At 39.9% G+C, this 17,502-nt stretch overlaps 1 protein-coding gene across 2 annotated transcripts in view; it reads left to right on the forward strand.

Moving 5' to 3' along the window:
* The window catches only part of SNAP23 (synaptosome associated protein 23), a 23,823-nt gene continuing 6,321 nt past the window's right edge, over positions 1-17,502 (forward strand). Inside the window, exons 1-7 of one of the 2 annotated variants that reach the window (XM_040066627.1) lie at positions 1-661; positions 8,876-8,981; positions 9,536-9,577; positions 10,827-10,875; positions 11,369-11,486; positions 14,948-15,100; positions 15,654-15,798. In XM_040066627.1, the coding sequence (XP_039922561.1) occupies positions 8,925-8,981; positions 9,536-9,577; positions 10,827-10,875; positions 11,369-11,486; positions 14,948-15,100; positions 15,654-15,798 (564 nt within the window). In that variant the 5' untranslated portion in view covers positions 1-661; positions 8,876-8,924. Of the gene's footprint in view, positions 662-1,029; positions 1,131-8,875; positions 8,982-9,535; positions 9,578-10,826; positions 10,876-11,368; positions 11,487-14,947; positions 15,101-15,653; positions 15,799-17,502 lie in introns of those variants that run through there. The other variant, XM_040066626.1, reaches the window with a different exon arrangement.

A 17,502-nucleotide genomic window follows, 5' to 3' on the forward strand; every position in this document is an offset into this window, starting at 1 on the left:
GTGCCCGCGGGGGCTGCCGGGAAATGCAGTCCCGGCGGCGGTGGGAGAGCGGGGGACAGCGGACAGGAGAGCAAACTTCATGGCGAGGGCACGGGCACTGTCCAGCTGGGGGCATTTACCAATAGATAATGATAGTAAACGTTAGTGTGGTTGTGTGTAAAGGCAGCGCTTTAAACACGCATAGTGTCACGTGTTACTGGTGTACAAATCAGACTCTGCAGACGGCGGGTACCTCAGCAGCGAGACGCTATGGACATCACGCTGGGCCGGACCGGCCAAGGCCGCTGCGCCCGGGAAATCTGCTCCAGGGGCGATTTTTAAGGCAGGAGGAGTAGGGCGCGGGCTGTGCAGTGTGCAATAAGCCTTACTCCACTGGGACCTTTCACGAGACCAAAGTCCACTGGGGCTTGGAGCATCCCGAGATGCTGAGAGAGAGGAAGGAAACCAAGACCCAGCTCTGAGATCGCCGCAGTTTCAGTCGAAGAGTGACTTTAGGAGCCACGTAAGCTGATGCAGGCCCTGATGCTGTGAAAGCGACCGGCTGTGCTTACAGCCCTACAGCACGTACGGGATCTGACAGCAGCCTCAGGGAAGAACTAACCTACACCCGAGAAGGAATATACCTCAGGAAAGACTGCGCGGGTCAGCTACAAAGGATGAGGTCGGTGATTGCGGACAGCAGCTCTGCCTTTCTGCCCTCCTTCTCTCTGCTGGTGACAGAAGGGGGCTGACAGGCATCGTCCTAGTAGAGTAGTTACTCGAGAAAAACCCGACTGATACAAATAGGGCCACTTCTGTACCGCGTTGTTTGCTGCCGCAACTCCGGTCGGCGCGGCCACCGGACACTTAGGCGCCGTCTGCCCGAATAGGGAGGGAGGCAGGCTCAGCAGCCCTCGCGGGGCGCCATGCTGAGTGTACGCAGGCCGGCGTTCCCGCCCTCTGCCGTGTGAAGGCTCCGGGGGCGGCTCCTTGCCGCCGCCGCATTGGGAGCGGCGGATGAGCGGGGCGGGGCCGGCCGCGCTTCCGGGGGCGGCGGTGACGCTAGCGGGCCGGCGCTCGGCAGCGGGGACGGGCGGGACATGGGAGCTTAAAGCGGGGGCCCGGCCTGGCGCGAGGGAGCGGCGGTGGCGGTAAGTGTGCGACGGGTTGGGCTTTGCCACCGTGCTGCGCCTCGGGTAGGGCGGCAGGCTGTCAGATCCGGTCCGTGTCCTCCTCCGCGCCGCCGCGTCGCGCCCTGTGCGGGGCGGGCTGCGGCTGCCGGGGGCCTCTGTGGGGCGAGGCGGGCCCGGCGCGGTCCGGCCGCGCTGGCCCAGCGGTTGCCGTCCTGTTTCGGCTGCGCAGGATAATGCGGCTCCGGGCCCGGATCCTCCGAGCCCCCGCCTCAGGTGTGGGCTGCGCCCGCCCCTTGTGCGAGGAGGCCTCGTGGGCTCGCCCCTGCCGGGAGCGGCAATGCCATGTTCGGGTGGTTTTTATTTGCTTGGCGAGAGCCCGTGAATTGCGGTGTTAGTAGGGGTCCAGGAGAAGACCCGCCTCTTGTTGCTTCTTCTTAAACTCATATAGTGTCCTGCTGCCTTTAGTCTGATCTGTAAGATGCAGTAGTGTTAATGTAGTAAACAATAAGCATCGAAGTCCTTTTTGTGCTTCTTTCATTTGTACGTCTCGATACCCTTCGTCCTTCTGAGAAGCTGCTGGCGAGTTCAGCTTTATTTTTCGGTCTTTTTTCCCTTTTTCTCTTTCTGTTTCACTCGATGGGAAGTCAACCCATGACTTGGTACTCTTAAGTAAACGACCTGAAGGAACTTCGGAAATTTCTTTATGCAACCTCTCTATTTGCCTAACTTTTTTTTTGTTGCTGTTGTTCCCTTAAAAAGGGCACTAGCTGCTCTGTATTTAGCACTAAGGGTGTTGCTTTACTTCCCCTTCATAACCAAACGTGATGCTGTGCTGTAGAGGGGACAGCTATGTAGGACAGTGTTTAGGGACAAAGGAAAAGCCTCTTGTGATAGCAACTGCTTGCTTGATTGATCGAATAGAGCACTTGATTGCTTACTGGCAGTCTAGTAGCCAGTCTATATGCCTGGCCTCTTCTGCTCTGCAGTTTTTGAAGCAGGTTATTATACAGCACAGTCTGTGTCTTTAGGAGAAATGGAATCTGTTACTGTCAGTAAGTGGATCAAAGTTTGACTGTGAGTTTGTATCGGTCAGTATCTGATTTAGAGGAGGTTTCATGAGGCTTTTTCAGGGACAAAAATGACTTGTTGTGTTGAGTGTAGAACTGAACACACTGCACAGGAGAGGTGGCATTGGTTACGCCTATTCTTTGTGCTATCGCCTCTGTGCAGTGTGTTTAGGAAGCTGATAAGAGAAAGCAGGAAGCATGCAGAGTAGTGTCTTGGTCATGGGCCCTGGCCTCTTCCTCCAGGGCCACAGATGCTTTATTCATTTATCTTGTAGACATAATCATCTGGAGGAGTACATTCTGGTGCTGCTACCTTGTGCCACCCTGCATTAGCTGGGCTGAATTTCAGCTAACTAGCAAATAGGATAGCTGTTTGTGTTAAGGAAGAATTTTTTAAAAAACACATTTCTGTATTAGTGCTGTGAAGAATTTGAGACAACCAAAAAACCTCCATCATCAAATTGTCTAATAAACTGTCTAACTCTGACCTTTGCAAGCATGCATATGAAACTCACACTTAACATTCACATCTCTACAAATATTGTTTCATGAATGCTTCCATCTTTTGGGGAAGGCAACAGCTTCCTTTACAAGAGAAGGAACTGAGAGCATCTGCAATCACCTGAGGCTGTACCAATTCACTGACAGGTAAAAATACAGCTCATGAGATACTGGCTTTCAGTCAGTTGCTGTAGCAGCCAAGTTGTATCACCAGCTAGTTCCTATCTTTGTGGTTAGAAGGCATAGTCTGTATTTCTCAATTATGCTTGTAGATGCACTGTATAAGCTACTTCATTCTTCCCCCCAGTTTACAAATTATCAGTGAAGGAGGAAGAGAAATTTGTGATACTGATTAAAAGTGTAACTTGACAGCAAAAGGGGTAGGTGCAAATGGAGGACCTTCAGATGGTGACTAGGGAACTAGTTTATGATATGTAGCAAATGTAATAGATAAATGACAAATTTCTGAAAGGCATTCAACCTGTCAGAGGTACAAAACTTCTGCTTGTCAGCCAGAGATGCAGGACAAAATTCTTATTCAAGGTGGATTTGTGAAAGTGCCAGCAATCAGAACAATATTGATCTGGTGCAAATAGACCTCTCTGGTTTTAGAAAACATTGTTTTTGTCAGCCTCTCCCTGTCCAGATGTGGACAGTGTAATTGGATATGAGCAAGCACTTTATCAGGCCTTGTGGCAGTTAATTTAAAGTCATAAAGATCAGTAAGGGTTGTGGGTACTTTGGACAGCACAGCTTTAATGTGCTGTGACTGCCATCAAGCAAGGAGTTAAGTTTTCTTTTTTCCTAGAGGCAATAAGCATTGGAATTGCTTCTCAGCTAAATGCTGTAGAAAAGCATATTTAAATCATGTAACTTGCCTACTATAGCTTTCATTACCATGGAACTGTCTTATAAATCTCTGAAGATTATTGGTATTAAAAAAAAAACTTGAAAATGCTGTTCAAAGTCACTGTTGTAATGATGGCTTTTGAAACTTGTTTACGTTGGAAACTAAGTGTGTTGGTATAAATAGCTGGCTTCCACTTGGCAAGTACTTCTCAATGAAAAGGAAAACACTTGCAAGAAAAACCCTTAGTGGTTCAGTGGAATATTTTAGGCCAATGAGAGAGACAACAAAAAATAGATTTCACGTTAATTTTTTACAGTGTGCTCTGGGAAGGTGGGGGGCAGAGATGATTATGTTATTGCTGGCTGCTTACAGCAGTGCTTCAATCTCAAGGGTCTTTCCATTCAAATGTTTATTGCCTCCCCCCAAACTTTTTAATGTCCCTATTGTCAGGGAACCCCGCCAGTGAACTGCTGTTGGATGAGGTGATACTTCCGTAGCTTTCTCATCTCAGGCGGATTTTTAAACTTGGGGATGTGTACATGCACCAGAGTGTTCCCTGCATTGAATTTGCTTCTCTCACACTATGAAAGTTCTGCCTTGGCAGATGTTGGCTCTCAGTTCAGCAGCAGGGGTTGGGACAGAAGTCAGTGCTTGGGACTGATCCACCTCAAATGTGGCAACGTGAGCAGTGCTTTTCCCAAGCAAAAATTTGCAATGTGCTCTCACAGGATCACCCTCCTCCTAATAGAGACCTGGTCATAGCTCACATCAGTCTGTGTCACTTTCCAGCTTTTTCAAATTGGACAAAGAACCCACTAAAATGCTTCAGTTGTTCTGTGAGTGTTGATTAGCAAAATTAAGGTCTCTAAGCCAGTGGTGTTTTTAATAGACAATGATAAAATCAGCCCAAAAGTGATTGTTGTATCCCTTGTTATTTTGCAGTAGTCTTTTCTCTCAGTCTTCTCCAACTGAACAACCTCACATAGGGGAGTGAATTGAAAAGTTTCCAGGATTTTTGGAGCCATGACTAAATGAATAGTAAGTGCTAAGGAAAAAGGCTGTGCAGACATAAGTTTGTTTCCTCTTGTTCAGGTGATAGAAGTAACTTAAGCCTAATCCACCCTCAACTGTATTGGGCAGCAATGTCTGAGTTATGATATGTATTATAGTGGTGAACTTACAGGATGGCTTAGCCCAACATGAGTAGTCTTGTGAAGAGATCTAAAGCTTTAGGTTGGAATTTCAAAGAACACTTTCTGTCCCTCACAATCTCCCAAATAAAGCATGGCAGTAAAAATCAGGTTTGTAAAATTTGCTGGCCATGCATTTATTTCCTTACTGCTCTGGTTTCTCAATGAATCTTCCTTTTTATAAGGCAGTGATAGTTAAGGTAATGAATGTGTTGTAGTCTGTTTCCTAGTAGGAAAGTTTAATGAGCCCAGTTACTTCAAGAAAATACATTTTTGTAGCAAGTTTAGTTTTGCATGCTCTGCAGGTATCACCTTCGTATGAAAGGGGCAGAAGGGAGGTTGTACTGAAATGTGTTTAACTGAGCAAATACTGCAGAAAGCTGATAACAAAAAGTAAACAAAGCTGGCATCACATCCTTCCTTAAAGGAGTACTGCTTTGTATGTAGGCACATGAGATTCTTGTTTAAAACTTTCCACTCTAGAAATAAAATTAAGCAAAAATAGTAGAATATTGTTATAATTATGAATTATCTTTGTAGGCAGTTGTCTTTTTTTACTTTGGTTATTTTGTGGCTAGGATTTTATAAAGGTAGGAGAGGGGAAGCAAAGAAAATAGACATTGAGCATCAATATTAAACTAAATGCTTGCCTTAGCAAATATTATCATAGCCATATCAAGTTTTTTTCTCTCAGTATATTTTGTCTTTATTGAGTAATTTTCATGCCTCATGTATAAAATAATTTTGTTGTATACCGTTAGCATAAGAGCTGAATGCCTCAAAGGATGCTTTATGATTCCTAGGCAGAAAGATGGGGAAACAAGTATCCTTTCTTTATGTAAGTATACTGTGTTCTGTTGGAACAGCTCAGGTATTTCAATACAAATAGCCTCGTCTTGACTGTTAAAATTTCTTTTGAGGTATCTTGCATGAAAGGCACTGGCTGTGGTCAGCTATTCCAATTAGGCCTGCAACTGTTGAGTGTGTATTTACATCTTCAGAAATAGCCTATTTTGGAAATGTTTTATTTGTTTTAAAGTAGTGTTGTGTGCCTTTTTGATGTTTTAAACTTCTTTGTGGTGAGAAGTCTTTATTGCCTAGGGAATGTGTTTCTATTCTGCCTTATAGCACTAATTGGCTTTGCAGAGCTACCATGAAGGTTGTGTCTGTGCTTACAAAAGCAATGCTGCAAAACTAATGGGAATAAAATTGTGGGGTTTTTGAGTCTAATGCATTTGGCTTGGATATTCAACTTTAAACAGACATTATGATCAAACTAATTCAAAGAACATGCTTTCTTATGCTTGTCTTAATAAGGAAATCTTAGTATGTCTTGTTTTACATACTCTAATGGCGGTGTCTGAAAACTGAATGTGGGTAAGCTTGTCAGGAAGTCTAGAGAAAGAAAGAAAGGCTCTGTCACTTTTCAGTGCCATATGACCTCAAGAAATTATCAGAAAAGTTTAACAAATAGCTGAACCCTTTATCTATGATAAAAAGTTGTCAGAATGTTTCTCTTAACTGAGTGTTCTGAATGGTTTTACTTAGCTTACTCACACACAGGTCATTTATCCTAGCAATTATGTGAGCCATCACTTTAGATTATGGTTTCACCTCACAAGTCAAAGCACTACAGGTGTCCAAATATGAGCATCAGAAGATAAGCACATGCATACCTCACCTCTGAAGAATCCTGGAAGTAACTTTTTTCCCCTCTGTATCTGCTGTGTTGGAAGGGGTTTTATTCCACATCTTGAAGCTGGATTTCTTCATTGTTAGGTCAATTTTTGATCAGTTTCAAGACCAAATACTATTGATTCAGGGTGAAAGTGAGTGGAATGCTGTGCATTTCTACAGAACTTCTTGCTTCCTGTCAGTGGAGTTATTCAGGAAGATACGAGCCAGCTAGGGGAACACAGAGCCTGTCTGTCAGCTGTTGGAACTGGTTTGCTGATGACACAAAGCTGGGAGGAGTGGCTGATACCCCAGAGGGCTGTGCAGCCCTGCAGAAGGACCTCGAGAGGCTGGAGAGATGGGCAGGGAAGAACAGTCTGAAATCCAACAGAGGCAAATGCAGGGTCCTGCACCTGGGGAAGAACAACCCCAGGCACCAGCACAAGCTGGGGGCTGACCTGCTGGAGAACAGCTCTGCCAGGAGGGACCTGGGGGCTCAGGTGGACAACAAGCTGTCCCTGAGCCAGCAGTGCCCCTGTGGGCAAGAAAGCCAGTGGGATCCTGGGGATCATCAGGAAGAGCATTGCCAGCAGGTCCAGGGAGGTGATCCTGCCTCTCTGCTCAGCCCTGGTGAGGGCATATCCGGAGTGCTGTGTGCAGCTCTGTGCTCCTCAGCACAACAGAGACATGGAGATTCTGGACCCGGTCCAGTGGAGGGCAAGGAAGATGAATGGTCAGCTGGAGCTTCTCTTATGAAGAAAGGCTGAGGAAGCTGGGCCTTGAGAAGAGACAACTGAGAGGGGACCTCATCAGTGTCTGTCAGTACCTGAAGGGAGGGTGTCAGAGGATGGAGCCAGGCTCTGCGCAGTCGTGTCAAGCCAGAGGACAAGAGACAAAGGGCAGAAACTGACACATGGGAAATTCCACCTGAATATGAGGAAAAGCTTCTTTACTGTGCAGGTGACTAAGCACTGGAACAGGTTGTCCAGAGAGGTTGCTTAATCTAATTCAGTGAAAATAGGTACTTTCCTCCCTGTCCCAGGTTTACTGGTCCTTAGCTGTGGAAATCAGCTTGAAGGGCGTTCCCAGAGCCTGTGAATGAAAAGATAATTCACTGATTATACACTGAAATTGGACTACTGAAAACAGAGTTATTTAGAGGCCTTGTGTGAGAATATCTTGATCTTTTTTATTTTTTGTTTTAATTATAGCAAAAACTAACTTTCATTGACATCTACTTTAGAAAAATATCCTAGAATCATAGTCTCAGGCTATACTAGATGCTGAAGACCAAACCTGCTCAAATGTTCTTTAAATCTTGAAGTATTTCAGCTGTAAGGGATTTAGGCATCTTGATTTCATTTCACCATCAGTTATGCACACTTCCTGTGAAGAGCTGAGGGGTAACAGCTGGGCAAATCTACATAAATTTACCCTCCTAGGAGCAATTACTTATGTTATATATTCTAAAATACTGATCTGGTAGGGGAAAATGGATCAAGTCAACCAGGATGTTTGGAATTATATCCATGGGCAATGCAAACTTAATTGCAAGCTACTCATGTGAAAGATCAAGGATTAGTTTAAAATTAAGGGGGGGGGAATATCTTATTTCTCAGCTTATGTGCTATCTCATTAAATTCTTGTATAGCCTGTGAGCTCTGATTTCCCATTGCTAGGAGTGCTGGCTTTATTACCATTCCTCCAAGAAAAAAGGAGATTCTTAGCTCTGAAAAACCCGTCTCTGATAGGAATACACTTATTGATGGGATTGCTTATTCATCTTGTATTTTAGGCAAAATATCTATCTTCTGTTTATAGCAAAAGGCAAATCATGACATGTTGGGACTTCAGTTATGACCCCGTGTTTATTACGAGAAAGGTAGATTAGAAAATCTTTGCTACAGTTGCAGACATACCAGTTAAAACTTTTGTGGATCCTTTTGCATTTGAGGAATTCGCCATACAGTAACAACACCCATTTCTAGAATGTTACTTGGGATAATTTTAGGTGGTGTTTCATCTGTGAAAATATTTCCCCTTTTTCTGACTATTAAAATTCTGCAATGGAAATGGAAAGAACACTTAAATTTTATACTAATAACTTAAACATCTTAAAAAATTTATTTCTAGATTACTGGGCAAACCAATGTGTCTTTCCAGCATGGAGAAGCTTGTTATTTTAAGACCTTACTTCCTGGTTTTTACTTATTTAACAATAGATTCTTTTCAAAAATGTTTAGGAAGCCAAATTTTGGAAGGAAAACTGCTTCATATACTGATTGTTCCTATATTTCCTTGAGCTCCTCAGTTGGGTCATATCAGCTGAATAATTATTTCAGTGTCTTCTAGTCCTAATGAGATGTTTTACTATGCAGAATGGAATATATTGGCTCTCATGCTTTGCACTATCTTCTAGCTTCAACTCAAAATACTGATGAAAGGATAGGTCTGATGTTTGCTTTGTATCTGTTATTACAGGGAGAAGGTTCTCTTTAACGTGACTACTTACAAGTAGTATTTTCCCGTCATGGATGAGCTATCACCCGAAGAAATTCAGCTGAGGGCCAACCAGGTCACTGATGAGGTAAATATTATAGGAAGACATCTGAGATTGCAGTTCTTGTCTGACAAGATTAGAATATCTTTTAAAAATAAAGACAGACCAGGATAATAATTCTGCAAGGCTATAGCTGAATGTTTTAAATTTTCACTTTAGTTGGTGAATACTGGAGTGAAGACTTCTCCTAAAAATAAGTAGTTTTAACTGCTGAATTTTAGTCACCGAACTGAGTACTAATCACCCAGTGGTGATTACTGATATGATGGAATTTGGTTACCTACAGCATTGTTAATCGTATTGATACTTCATGACTTTCTTATTTAACTAAAATTCATTTGAATGTGTCATCTTATTATAATGACTTTCCAATGGGGTAAGAAAAATGATAGCAAGGACTAAAAACTAAGAACAACTAATATGCTGCCACTATGAGCATCTTGTAGCATGTATTAAATATAGACAAGGTGGTGAACCTTTTGTATACTATTGCTTTACTACAATGAACTGGCAGAGAGGACTTTCAGACACTGATGTGTATGTAAGTAATTAATGCACTCATTTTAAAATTACCTTTCTAGTCTTTGGAAAGCACAAGGAGGATTCTTGGCTTGGCCATTGAGGTAAGAAAAAGCTTTTGAATTCTCTGGCTTTATTAAGTATAAAAAGCAGCATGTTAAGTGTCATTTTAAACAGTTTTTTTCTTTCTCAAGACACACACTTCATCATTAGAAGTTGCTGCTTTAATTCAGTTGTAGCATTAGAATAACAATGATTTTCACATCATATCAGATTACAGAAGAATCAATATCCTTTTTACCTGTTTTAAGCAAAAGGATCTGATCTTCAAATGCTACAGATTAGTTGTAAAAAGTCTTCTGATGGTCAGTTATGGCTTTGTCTGCTGCATAATTTGTTTTTCCTAACATCTTTCATCTGTCTTTTAGCTCATTTTGTCTGTGAACAGTGCAAATATTTCACTATGAGGACAGTAGGGCTCAGTTGGGTGGGGTAGTAGCGTACAACTCCTCTAGGTTCCAAACAAGTAATTCTACATATATGTTCTTACAATCTGTTCATCAGTTTTAACTGATAATGAAATTCTTAACACCTTTTTACATTACTTGAAACAAACTTGTATTTTGGTGAAGTTGGATGAGGAATCTACTGCTCTGCACAGTTCTGGCTTGCTGAAGATGCTACTGTTATCAGTGGGGCATTTGAATCACCATAGCTTGATGAATACTTCTCACATACAGATTGTCAGTACATGTAATAAGCCAACACAATTTCTCTTGGTATCATGGTTTGGTGATTCATTCTATGCTGCCAGTTTACAGTAAAGCCTGGGTGCAAACTGCATGCTAGATCCAAGACTCTGAGCCAGCAAAGAGCTCTGCTGTAGTATATTCCCCACCGCTGAATCCTTAGGAATGGTTTTGCAGGCTTTATTTTGCTTTCTTTCATTCTGGCTCCCAGGACTAAAGGTCTTGTATGCCCTTTTGAAGGATTAGTGATGAATGAATCAAACGCTATGTCTCAAAATGAAGCGTAGTTAGGTTTACTTTTCCAGCTGGACATTATCACGCAGTTATTGAGTATTGCAATAAATGTTATCATCTTCTTGTAGTGTATGAAAAACCTCACAGAAATGCCATAAAAACCCCAATAATTGAGATAGTGTAATGGGTAAGGTGCTTATTAGCCTAACATAGCTTATAATTTAAGACTTCTAATTAGCTTTACTACAGAAGTTATTTCAAGTACAGTGCTTTATTATGGACTTGGTTGGATTATCAAATTTACTATCTAAACCTTCTGATTTTGCACTGCAATCTCTTTTTATATCTGCAATTAAATTTCTTTCTGCAGTCCCAGGATGTTGGCATCAAAACTATTAACATGCTGGATGAGCAAGGAGGTAAGCTCTTCCCTAGCACTAAAAACCAATCTTAGAATGTAATCAGTGTAAAAAAAGAATTATCATAAGAGTTGTTCCTGAAACTAAAGGCTTATTATTAAAGACTGTTTAGGTGAAAATGAGATTTCCTAGTTGGGTATTCCTGTGTATTTGCAGTATTTAAAAGAGGTTTTAAAGCAGTTGAGAGGTAATGATACTTACAAGGTAATACAGCTCTGCTACAGAAGCTGCTTCTTTCCACCATGGCATGAATGTAACTAGCTGCATTTATTCTAAAAGTAGCAACAAAAGTGCTGCTCTAAGGATAGGAAAGATATTTGCAAAGTAGTAACCAAAACCTCTCACTGAATATATATATATATATTTTAATTAAAAAAAAGAATAAATCCTAGAAGGCTGGAAGGAAAAGTCATTAGTCCTGGTATAAAGATAGAACTGAAGCTTGTTCCTGCTATCAGTCCATTTTTATTCAGGTTACTCGTTTCTCTTCTAGAACAACTAAATCGTATAGAAGAAGGCATGGACCAGATAAATAAGGACATGAGAGAAGCTGAGAAGACACTGACAGAGCTCAACAAATGTTGTGGGCTCTGTGTCTGTCCTTGTAACAGGTCAGTTATATTGGTACTTGAGCCTGGAGTTCTAGAATATTCCCAATATCTACTGTACCAGGAGATATTAACTAATAAAAGAGCTAATTAAAAAATGGTGAATCTCTACCGAAGTTGGTTGTTTTGGCTTGTAGAGCTGCATCCTTTTAAAATTGTATGTGAGTAACTGAAGCTTACTTGTTTCTAACCATACGTTGTGCCCCTTTTACTATAAATATAGCTGCTATATAACATCCTGTACAGTTGTGTCCTAATCTCTTTAAGGCTTCTATTTAGTAGAAGGCTATCAATGTCCATGCAGATGAGGCCAAATTAAACTGCAAATAGCTGTATGTAAGTGCATGTCTGTTAGAAATTTGATTCCAAAAATAATTTTTCACAACAGTACTTTTGTAATTTAAGAGCAAGACAACTTATATTTTGGAAAAGGAAATGAATATTGGTTCTCTAAGCATTTGAAAAATATTCATGCTTTAGGGAGGGTGAGAGTAGGAGAACAGAGCAGACACTGGTGTTAAAGCTTTAAATTTTTTCACTGATGACTACATGAATTCTTGCAGACCTGCTTCACAGTACCTTTATAACATCAGCATTATGGCTGCCATATCTAAGTCAGTTGAGGAATCTAGTCTTTTGAATGGCACTTGATTTGTACTTCTAATCAAGTAAACAGCCTGAACAATGTCAGAATTATTTTTGATGATGTCCTAGCTTTATCTTTAACCAGTAAAGTACCAAATTGTTTGTATTAATTGGATGTGATCATAACCCTTCCAAGTGAAGGAGACATAAATTGACTATGGTGACTAAAGTGAATAGTGTGTGTTTTTGCTCTTTAGCATGAGCAAAATCAATTATAATTCAACAGAGAAGCAGCAGATGTTTTGATAAAAATTCCTTGGAGTGGCTGAGTCTACCTAACCAACAGAATAATACTTTAAAGGTCATTTAGGATAGGTGTGAGTGTGACTTATAAGGCTGGAAGTCTTAGTGCTTTAGCCCCTTGAAAAAGCAGAAGTCCTGATCTCTGGATAAGTGTGCTTACTGCTTTATATTAGTTGGCTCAAGCTGGTGGACTTTGAGCATTTTTGACACACTCTCTCTTTGTTTTCTGTAGCTGATAGTCTTATTACACTGAAGCTAAGCAGCTTATTGACACTGAGCAAGCTCAGAATTTGTGAACTCTTGTGGTGCTCCAAGTACACAGATAATGAGAACAGAAATAGTTGTGTACCAAACTGGACAGTAATGTGCAGAAAAAAATGGGTGAGAAGAGGGCAGCAAAGAAGAAAGAGTGCGTGTCTTTCATATATCTGCTGGTACACCAACACTTTTGTCAATGTCAGATTTATTTGTCAACCAGTAACCTCCACAACTTTTCATATTTTTCATAAGAGCATAAAGCTGAATAAGCTAAATCAGAACACTTGCTGAATTACTGGGGGTTTTTTTGGGTTTTTTTTGTTTTTTTTTTTAATTTCTCCTAGGCTTAGATTATTTGTAAAAGCTTTGTGAAAACACAAAATACTGGCAGTTCTGTTATACAGTCTATGTACTAATAACAATTTACCTTTTTGTTGATCTTTACTATGCTTTCTTCTCCATTCTCTCCTAACACTGATGCTTGCTTTCTAAAAATGAAGACTAGGATAAGAAGCTGTATTCACTTAAACTGGTGAAAGTGGATTTTAGGACAAGGTCAGTGTTAGTAATGCAGCTGAACATTAAACCAGCTGTCTGAAGTGATGTCTCTATTGCATTTGTGCTTGCACGTGCATGATGTCTGTCTGCATGCGGTTCTCCTTTTGACTGTGATGTTTTGTAATTCTGATGTGAATAGAAAATATCCATTACTACAGAGGGTATTAGTAGCTGTGGAAGTGGTGAACAACTGGTTGAGCCATTGCTGGTTTGACAGGTTGTATAAATTGCCTTAGTTTTGCAGAAACAAAACTTGAGAAATGTGAATGTATAGTAATTTGAAAAACAGCTCTTAAAAACAGGCAGTGAGAAGTCTTCTTAACTGTGCTTACTTTGAACAAAAAATCTTTTTCTGGTTGTCTACTTCACAGGTGCAGCTAGTCTTCAGGTCACTTGTTTTTTGTTAATAAATTGCTCACAGTTGCCTCTGGCACCTAAGACTTTGCTTCTCCAGAAACAAATCATACAAAGATCGCTTCCAGTTATGGCTTCAGTATAAATGAGATTAAAATATAACACCCAACTGAGTTGCAGTAAACTTTAGAGATCTTTAGGTCTGTGTATGTACAAAGAGGTAGAACTGACTAATTTAGGTTTCTTCAGGGTTTTGTTGGGTGCAACATTTCCATTATGAACTGAAAAATTTATACTATTTTTTTCCCCTTGATATAGTCATTCTAGATTACTTCTTATAGGATCTGACCTATGAACCATAATTTCCCATAATGAATGTGTGAATGCCAGTAGAATGAGGGGGAATGCCTGTTCATTACAGTTAATTTCACAACTCTTCAAATGTATAATGCCCAGGTTACTGAAATCTCTAGAAATTGGCTACCTGTGATTGCAAAGTTAGATGTAGTGAGAGACACTACAGATTTCCCTCCGCAGGTAAAGAAGCAGAAAAATGGCAGTGTCTGGATTGTCTAGCTTAAACCTGAAAATGCCACAAAACAAGGTGAACATGAGAATATTCTCAAAATAAGTTCTTTAGGATTCATGAGAGCAGACCCCAATTTAGATAAGATCATTTTGTTAGGTTTTCTTCCCATCTTGCTTTTGTGGCCTTGTGATTCTTGAGATTGCTTTGTGTCAGTGTGCTTTCTTTACTTTTTTTTTTTTTTTTTTTTCTCCTATGAATTACGTGGAAAAAGTGTAATGGTAAGTTGGTTTATTTAATGGAGTTAGTGCAATTGAATTGCAGAATGAAATAGCTACTTAAACACGATTACTGTTAGTTCATAATCAAAGTTAATGTGAGAAACACTAACTTTTTCTGTTGCCAAGTATTTTTTTTTAATGTTTCCTAAAAAAACAGTAGCAATTAATGGTTTTCTTGCATAGTAGGGGTGGGTATTTGTTTGAGGGAGTTTCTGCATTCATCCTCATTTTTTCCTGAAAGGTAACTGATCTTGACTCTAGATTAATTCTTTTTATAAGTGCAACTCTATTTTATGACAGAGTAAGCTTTTCCTGTGACTGTCATAAGCTTCTGGTAAAGTATTGCTTTAAGTAGATTACTGTTCTTGTATTAAAGCTTAAGACCGAAGTAATCACTGCCCTTAGAGTAGTTCAGTTGTGTTTGTACAATCAAGATACGAGAACTTGTATTATATAGACAAAGCTTTATCTGTACAAAATTTAATCTCTTTTGGGCACAAGACAAATATTTCTGAAAATTCTAGATGAATACTGAATTTCAGTCAGGAAGCCATATTTCTGATCGAGTGGTTCAGATTTTTTTTATTTTTATGGAGTAGGACAAAGAACTTCGAGGCCAGCAAAGCGTACAGAACAACCTGGGGAGATGGAACAGAGAACTCAGCAGATCATGTGATATCCATGCAACCAAGAAGTATCAACCGGCAGCAGCCTCAGACTTCTGGAGGACCAAGTAGTGGATATATTACAAGGTTTGCTTCTTCATATTCCGTGATCTCAAATGCACAAATCCTGCTACTAGTTGTCAGCTTCTTTCAGATGCATTTTAAGTCAAGTTACTAAATAGAAAGTTTTTTACTATTGTTTGGAGGAATTGGTACTACTTGGAGAGGAGATGGTGCCTACACCTTCAATGTTGTAGTGCTCACCTTACACTTTTTTTTATTTTTTTTATTTTTTTTACATTGTGGTGGTATTGTCAGTCTGTTTCTGCCTGTGAGAACTCTTAAGTTATTGAGGGGACTGTTAAAAATATCAAGGCCTATTACTGTCATAAAGTATACTTGAGAGAAACTCATATTTTAAACTTTTGGTAACTATTTTAATTTTTAAGGCTATTTTTGAAGTAGCAGTTAGCTTAGCACTCTTTTTGGTGAATGCTTACTTGAAGTACAGTTTTAAAAGGGGAAAAACACACCTTGGTTTTAATGCATAGTGCAGCAAACAAGTTCTACAAAGAGTAAATCTGGGCTAGATAAAAGCAAGTTCTTGATTCTTGAAGCGTTGTCTTAATTATTTGAACAGGATAACCAATGATGCCAGAGAAGAGGAAATGGATGAAAATCTTGCTCAAGTTGGAAACATTCTTGGGAATTTGAAAAACATGGCTTTGGATATGGGCAATGAGATCGATGCCCAGAATAAGCAAATAGATCGGATAAATGTAAAGGTGAGTGTCAAAGGTGTTCCCTGCTTTCAATTCAGGGGCTGAGAGGTTTTTGGGAATATGCTCACTGTATTGCACCAAATACGTGGTAAGGTTATGCCATCCTCTAGGTTGCAGTGAATTGAACAAGAGATATATTGATATATATATATAGGGTATATAGATTTAAAATTCAAATGCTTGATTGTCAGGAAACGTGAATATATAGCACAGATTACTACTTACTCTGAAAACTAATAAACTTCATGGGATCAAAAGTACAAACATTTACTGGAGGTATGCCTGGGGGATTCTTGCTCAAAGGAAATGGGTTTTTTTTCTTCTGGTGGGGAATAGGTATTTTTAACAATAACACAGCTCTGCTGGAATTCCTAAAAAGTCACTAATGAATGTAAAGTAAAACAAGTAATTCATTGCCTTAATTCTTGTGGACGAATTAATATTGGAGCTGGGGGGACTTTGGCATAATGGAGTTTGTAGGTGCACAGGGAAATGGTCTGCACATGAAGTTAATCATATTAACTTCCTTTTAATTATATAATTTTATTACTTAAGTGTTAGCTTCTCCAAACAGATCAAGCATATATAATATGTCCTGGGAAGGTTTCTTTCAAAGGGCAGCTTTATGAGAATACTAAGTCTATTTTAGAAATGCCCATATTCTGAAAGGAGTAGAATTTATTTTATAGGCTTCCTGGTTGAGAAAGGAAGCAAAACCTTTAATGAATAGTGTATATTAAAGATTTCAAAAAGTAGAAGTGAACACTCTGATTACTGTGAAGTTACAGTCTTAAGACAAATTGGGAATTTAAAAATCTCACTGAAATGTGCAGTAGGGTTAAAAGCAAGAGGAATGGAATTCCTCTAGTTTGACAAAAATGCTAGTTGCACCTGTGTCCACATCTCAATTTGGTCTAGTAATTAAGGGCTTGTGGTATTGATAGGGCAAATCAACATGATTTTATGGAGGATACCTTAACTGTTCCCTGAAACTGCACAACTGATTACCATGCTAAAAAAGTCAGCTTAAAGTACAGTAGAAAATTTCTTTGAGTTTAAAATGAGGTATGAAATTCTTATAAAGCAGACTGAAAACTGCCTGGTGAAATAAACTGCAAGTGGGAATTAGTGGTTGTAGTGTTTCTAGTAGAGTCAAACATTTGTTTTGGCCTGATGTTCTTTTGGTTTAGTGATTTGAATAAGTCTTGCTGATCAAGTCTTACTAATTATTAAAATATGGTGTATACAAGTTAGAATTGCTTTGCAGACCAGAATAAAAGTGAAAGTGCAATTCCTGGCTTTGAGACTGGCAACTTGTCTCAGGATATTTAAATTAATCCTTTTATGCTGACAACTTCTTAAATCTAGTGAACAGTATGGAAAACAAACCAAAAGTTGTCTGTAAATCTCCAAACAACAGTATCATGTAAAGAAACAAAGGGCAGTATTAAGCTTAACTTCAGAGTAGAATCAATGCTTCTTTTTTTTAAAAATTCTGACTCACCTGGGAAATAGACTTCTTTGATAGTATTATGCAGGACTCCTAGTCTGAATAAACCCATAATGAAACTTGCATTACTGGATTTTTCTTAGAAGATGATCTAGTAACTAGATTAGTGTTTCTGAAGCGTTGTTAACAGATTAGTCTCCCTTTTCTATAGCAGGTTTTTGTCCCTCCCCTCCCCTTGACCTGAAAGGCAGGAAGGA

Source organism: Hirundo rustica, chromosome 6, assembly GCF_015227805.2.
Source record: "Hirundo rustica isolate bHirRus1 chromosome 6, bHirRus1.pri.v3, whole genome shotgun sequence".
NCBI lineage: Eukaryota > Metazoa > Chordata > Aves > Passeriformes > Hirundinidae > Hirundo > Hirundo rustica.